The sequence below is a fragment of the Arachis duranensis genome, chromosome 10, assembly GCF_000817695.3.
Source record: "Arachis duranensis cultivar V14167 chromosome 10, aradu.V14167.gnm2.J7QH, whole genome shotgun sequence".
In the NCBI taxonomy this organism is placed as follows: Eukaryota; Viridiplantae; Streptophyta; class Magnoliopsida; order Fabales; family Fabaceae; genus Arachis; species Arachis duranensis.
This window is the reverse complement of record NC_029781.3, coordinates 27543714-27549399: the sequence shown is the minus strand read 5'-3', so window position 1 is coordinate 27549399 and position 5686 is coordinate 27543714. Positions and strand designations below refer to the sequence as shown.

The following is a 5686-nucleotide window of genomic DNA, read 5'->3' as shown; positions in this document are numbered from 1 at the left end:
GCATGCAACATGTCCTTGCTATCTTTCTATACTAGTAAACTTGGAAGAGTTAGTGCTTATATGGCATTTTCTCAAAATTTTGATTTTTCTAAAAAATAAAATACTTTTAAATTCTGATTCTTTGTTGGTAAAAGCGGGTAGGTATTTATCATTATTGCCGCTTCCAAATTCCAATCCACCTTTTCCTTTCTTTGCTTTTTTTTTGGGGCAAAACTGCAGACTAAAAATAAAAAGCAAGAATGAATCACATGCTTCTATTCTACTGTTTGATTTGAGAGCTACAACTCTATCTATTACCTTGAAACTAATTCTTCACCTAATATATAAGGGGTTCAGTAAGTTAAAGAATTCAATGTATATTCTTAGTCAATGAGAACCTGTATTCAATGTATTTATTTTTGGGCCACTTTTCAAAATTTTTTTGTGGGTATCCAACACTTGTTATAAGCCCAATAGAAGGTTCAGGATAACATTTAGCTTAAATTGATTATTTATATACAAAATATGTTACTTAGGGCAAACAATTGGCGTGGCTGTTGGATATGGAGACTCATGGCAACATAGTGACAGCCGTCATCTTATTACTTTCATCAATTCAAAGTAAGATTTTGTTTTTCTTACTATTTAATTGTTTGTATCCATGTTTTTGTAATGAACCATAATACATGTATTTGATTATTTGTTTATTTATATCTTCTTCTTACTATTAAATTATTTATGTATAATTATACTGAACTTGTCCCATTTTAGGGTTTATTTTATGTTCATTCATTTAATTGAATTCTGATGAATAGTGATGTTTCTGAATCTGGAGCTGATTTCATAGTTTAGGTAGGAGATTGTGATGTGTAGTATGCATTTTTACTTTTTTTTTTCTTCTTGATGTCAGTTGGAATGCTGTTCATGTCATGTTAGTTGGTATATAATATTACAATATATTCTTCTTTTAGATAGATTACGACATTCTCTTCCTTTGTTCTTTTCATCTTTTTACTTTTCTTTCTTCCTATAGAGCTAAACTAAAAACTAGAGCTACTAATAAAAGGTAAGGTTGAGAACGGGAGTGAAGGTGATGGTTGATTTGATGTTTGAGAGAAGGGGTGGAGTGGTTGATGTTATCATCCCTGGATATGAGGAAGATTTCAAATGGTAAGCAATGCTGATTTTCCTCCACTATCGCAAAATTTTTAAATTCAAATGTTGAGTTGTTGTTTAGTTTTTGCCTATAAAAGGCTATTGCCTCTCTTCGATATTGTGCACATCATTCTCTAACCCCCATCTCTTCTCTGACTTTCTGCTCTCTTTTCTATTATTTGTTCTTTGTTGAGTTTGTTCTGCCTTTCGTAAGTGTGATATTGAGATTTGATTGTTTGCAATGAGTCCTCCTTTTGATCCTATCAGTAAGATCATTCCTCCACGTGAGGCCTGGAGGATCAAAGTCAGGGTACTAAGGGCTTGGACTGTACCTAGCTTTGGTAATGCAGATGTTCCAAATTCAATGGAACTTATTCTGGTTGATGAAAATGTGAGCGGTTGATCTTTTTTTTTATTTGTTGTGTTCATATACTCAGTTTCTTCTTATTAATTTTTCCAATATTTTTTGTTGTGCTTTTGTTTTCGTTTTTGATGAGTTGTATGTTTTTGTTCTTTTGGATGTTCATAGTCTACCAAAATCCAGGCCACTGTAAGGAAGCAACTAATACACAAGTTTAAAGATCATCTTCTTGAAGGCAGTTGTTATAAGATGAGTTATTTTGCTGTTGTTTCAAACCAAGGCTCTTATAGAGCTACAAAGCATGAGTTCAAACTCATTTTTCTATTTCGTACAACAGTGACAACAATTCCTGATGATATAATACCCAAGTCTTGTTTTTCTATATATCCCTTTGAAGACATATTGCAAATGAGTCAGGATCATGACTATTTAGTTGGTGAGTCTTGGCCTCGTGTCTTTCAGTTACTTCTTCAGTTTCTTTTCTTCTGAAAATTCTTTCTTACATCTTTTTTACTCCTATTAACATATCAATGTAGATGTAATTGGTCTTTTGACATTGGTTGGGGAAGAGAAAAACTATGACAGGGATGGTAAAACGGTTAAGATGGTTGTTGTCGAACTTTCTTCACAAAAGTAAGTTGCTCTCATCCTTTGTTTTTGTTTCTATATTTATTTGTATTGGATTCCATTCTGAAAAAAGCTTCTACTGAGTTTTCCTTTTTTTCATGTGTAGGATGATGCTGCGATGCGCATTATTTGGAGAGTACGTGGACCAGTTAAATGATTTTCTTGCTTCTGGTTATGTTGAGCAACCGGTTGTCATTGTTCAACTTGCTAAGATTAAACTTTTTCGAGGTGTTATAACTGAATGTTATCTTATTATGTGTACGGTTATGTTATCCTGATCTTTAGATCTGTTGACATTCTTTTATTACCCATAGGTCAACCTGGTCTCCAGAATGTTATGAAAGCAACAAAAATTTACTTTAATCCTGATTTGTCAGAAGTTATTGATTTTCGAAAAAGGTTTGTGTTATCCCTCCCAAATTATCTCTATGTTGCGGTCCTTTCTTTGTTTTTTATTTTATTCTGTTGATGTGAAACTGAATAGTATTTATTAAATCTTAGCATGGTCGAACAAGGAATTAATGGCACTCAACCTTTATTCATTGCGAATGAGGGAAAATCCGTTTCATTGGAGGATGACTTCATGCGCCTAACTAGGCGATCCACAATAGATCAATTACATGATAACAAAGAGGTTATAAATTTTTACTTTTTTCATTCTGCTCTCTTATGTTTGAATATACTTGAAGGTGGTTTTAACTAATTTTTTTCCTCGATTAGATTATTTTTTTCCTTCACGTGGTGTTCTGTTGTGCATGGTATGCAGGATGGGAGTTTTGTTATTATGGGTACTATCACTGATATTGTTGAAGAGGGCTGTTGGTGGTATTCCACTTGTGTGTGTGGAAAGGCAGTTTATCCTGAGTCTGGGGTCTATTTCTGTGATCTTTGCATGCATCATGTGACAAATGTGATTCCAAGGTTTCTATTTTCATAACTTGTAGCTTTTTAAATTATTACTTCTTGCTCTTTTTGTTTACTTAAATTCTAACAAGGTTTTTTATTAATTTTTCTATTTTATCGTGATATTGTTATAGGTTCAGACTTAAAGTAGCAGTTTCTGATCATACTGGACAGGGCATATTCATTTTGTTTGATCGTGAAACAGCTTATTTGCTTAAAAAAGCATGTGCTGACCTTTTTAATGAAGTCCAAAAGGAGCCAACTGTACGTATAATTTTTTACGTCCATCTAAATGTTGAGCTATAAATAGTTATCATTTTTTATGATATTATTCATTATGACGTAGATGGTGACCTCTCTGATTTTATCCTTATAGGTTCTGTGTGGAGATAGCTATCCTATTACATTTAAAACTTTAGAGGGTAAAAAAGTTATACTAAAAGTAGATACCAAGTCCCTTGGTATAGACAAATACTTTGGAACCTTTCGTGTAAAAAGGATATGTGATGACCCAACTATTATTTCTATGTTTGAGCTTGCTGAGAATGAGAACGAAGTGACACCTGTCAAGGTTCTTCTTTTTTATTCTTCTTTGCTTTTTCTTTATTCTTTGATTCTTTTATTTTTTTTATTACATTGCTCTTGCTTGAGTGTTTCTTCTTTCATTCTTTATCAAAGGATGCACATGTTCCTGGGATTGGTTTGGACATAGGTGAACCCTCTTATACATAGCCTACTTCAAAAGATGTTAAGCTTTCAGTCTTGGATAAGGATGAAAGTGTTCCTGGTCTTGATGACATTTCGATAGATATGGACACTAATAGGAAATCTGTTGTTCCTCAAGTTTCTGGCGATAATGATGAGAATCAGGTCTTTACTGATGAAGTTGGCTCATTGCTCAACTCAGGTGTTGAAGAAACTCAGGTCACACAGTCTAAATTTTCTATTGAATCAAATCTCTTATTCAATTTATTATTGCATTCCATTTTCTCTTTTTATTCATTGGTTGTGTTGTTTTATATTTTTTTATCTGTCTAGGACTTCCTATCTCATCTTCTGGATAATTCGGACAACACTGATGTTTCTTTTATTTGCAATGATGTTGTGCGTTCCAAAGTAAAGAGAAACCTTGAATCAGATTTTCAGAAAGCCTTGGAGGAAACTGTTGGTCCTTCATCAAAGATGATCAAGATTGAAGATAATTTGGATGGATAGTCATTTAGCTGAAGTTAGCAGCTTTATTAGGGTTATATGACTTAAATTCCGAATTAGATTTCATATTTCTCATGCTGACTTATATTTGAAGTGTGTCCTTTTTTTTTTGAGACATGTCCAACTGTTAGGAGAGTCACACCTTATCCCTTCATGTTTTCGTGTTTTGGTTGGTCTGTTGTAAGTATTGTTATGCTTTTTTGAATTAGGAAGGGTATGTGTTAATTTCAAATGTACTTTGCTAAAGATTGGACATATTGTCATGTATTTAGAAGGACATAGATTATAGTCAGAGTGTGGAATTATAATGTCACTTTTGTGAACGTAAGCAAGCAAGTGTAGTGAATTTTATAATATTAATGGAAGGAAATAGCTTCATTAGTCTTAATTCTTTTGTATTTTTCGTATGCTGTCTTTTATTCATTTGTGTTGTTCATGATTAGTTGTTGTTATGCTCCATAATTGTCTTTGAACATGTGTTTTAATTCAACGTATCATATGGTTACAGTAAATTTCAATGTAATAGTCTCATTTGATTGTATTGTAATTGATCGAATATTTCATTTCTATTGCAAATTTGCTACTATCCTTTTGTATTTGTGCTTATATACTATTTTTTGTTCCTATTGATTTATATCTCAACCTTTTTGTGTTACGTATATAAGTATACAGAGCAAGCGTGTGTGTGATTCAACAGTCTTCTCGATTACGTATAAAATGATGCGTTATTCTGTCTTTTTGTAGGTTGCTGTCTTTTATTTCCTTTAAAATCATGTCTTCCAATGCTGCGGCTTCGAGGTTGAAAAGAATTAACATTTTGAAAAGGAAGAAAGCATTGAAATCTGGGAATATAAGAGGTGTGTTGTCCTTCTTTTTACTAGGTTAGAGTCGGTCATAGTTATTAATATAAGTTGATTGGTTTTACTTTTATTTCCTATTTATTTCTTCTATCCATGGCTGGTTCGTTCTTAGTTGCTAAAAGAAAACTTGGAGATAAAGCTACTGGAATTAATTATGGTAAATGTTTATACATTTATTTCATAGAATGTGTTACTTTTAATGGAATATATGTTGTTTGTAATTCTCCTGTTTATTGGTTAACTTTATTGTTACTTCAATATAGATAAATTATTTAGTTGTCATAACTATATTCAATATTATTCACGGTATTATTATAAGAAATGATAAATAATTTTATAGTGTTGATTTGTGTGATTTGATTTCATTTTTGTTTGGTTTGAAATTATAGAGGAATTACTAGATATTTTAGATCCTTCTATCAGATAGAGGAATTACTAGATATTTTAGATCCTTCTATCAGTATTTCACCTGTTGATGATGTTGCTGCTGATCATCCATTATTTGCACAAAGTGAAATGCAAGGTTAGGTTATTCAATTTTTTCATCTTTTTAAGTTATGCTTAGGTTCAACCTTTTTTTAAATTAATT

At 32.1% G+C, this 5686-nt stretch overlaps 1 protein-coding gene across 1 annotated transcript; it reads left to right on the top strand.

Annotated features, from left to right (window-relative positions):
• The first annotated feature begins 1072 nt into the window (after positions 1-1072).
• Positions 1073-3757, top strand: LOC110276578 (replication protein A 70 kDa DNA-binding subunit C-like). The gene is made up of 11 exons (XM_021133481.2): positions 1073-1149; positions 1402-1525; positions 1664-1931; positions 2032-2128; positions 2229-2350; positions 2437-2521; positions 2624-2756; positions 2889-3043; positions 3160-3289; positions 3402-3596; positions 3704-3757. Exons 1-11 carry the CDS (start codon positions 1073-1075, stop codon positions 3755-3757), a joined length of 1440 nt encoding a protein of 479 aa, XP_020989140.1.
• Positions 3758-5686: the final 1929 nt, after the last annotated feature.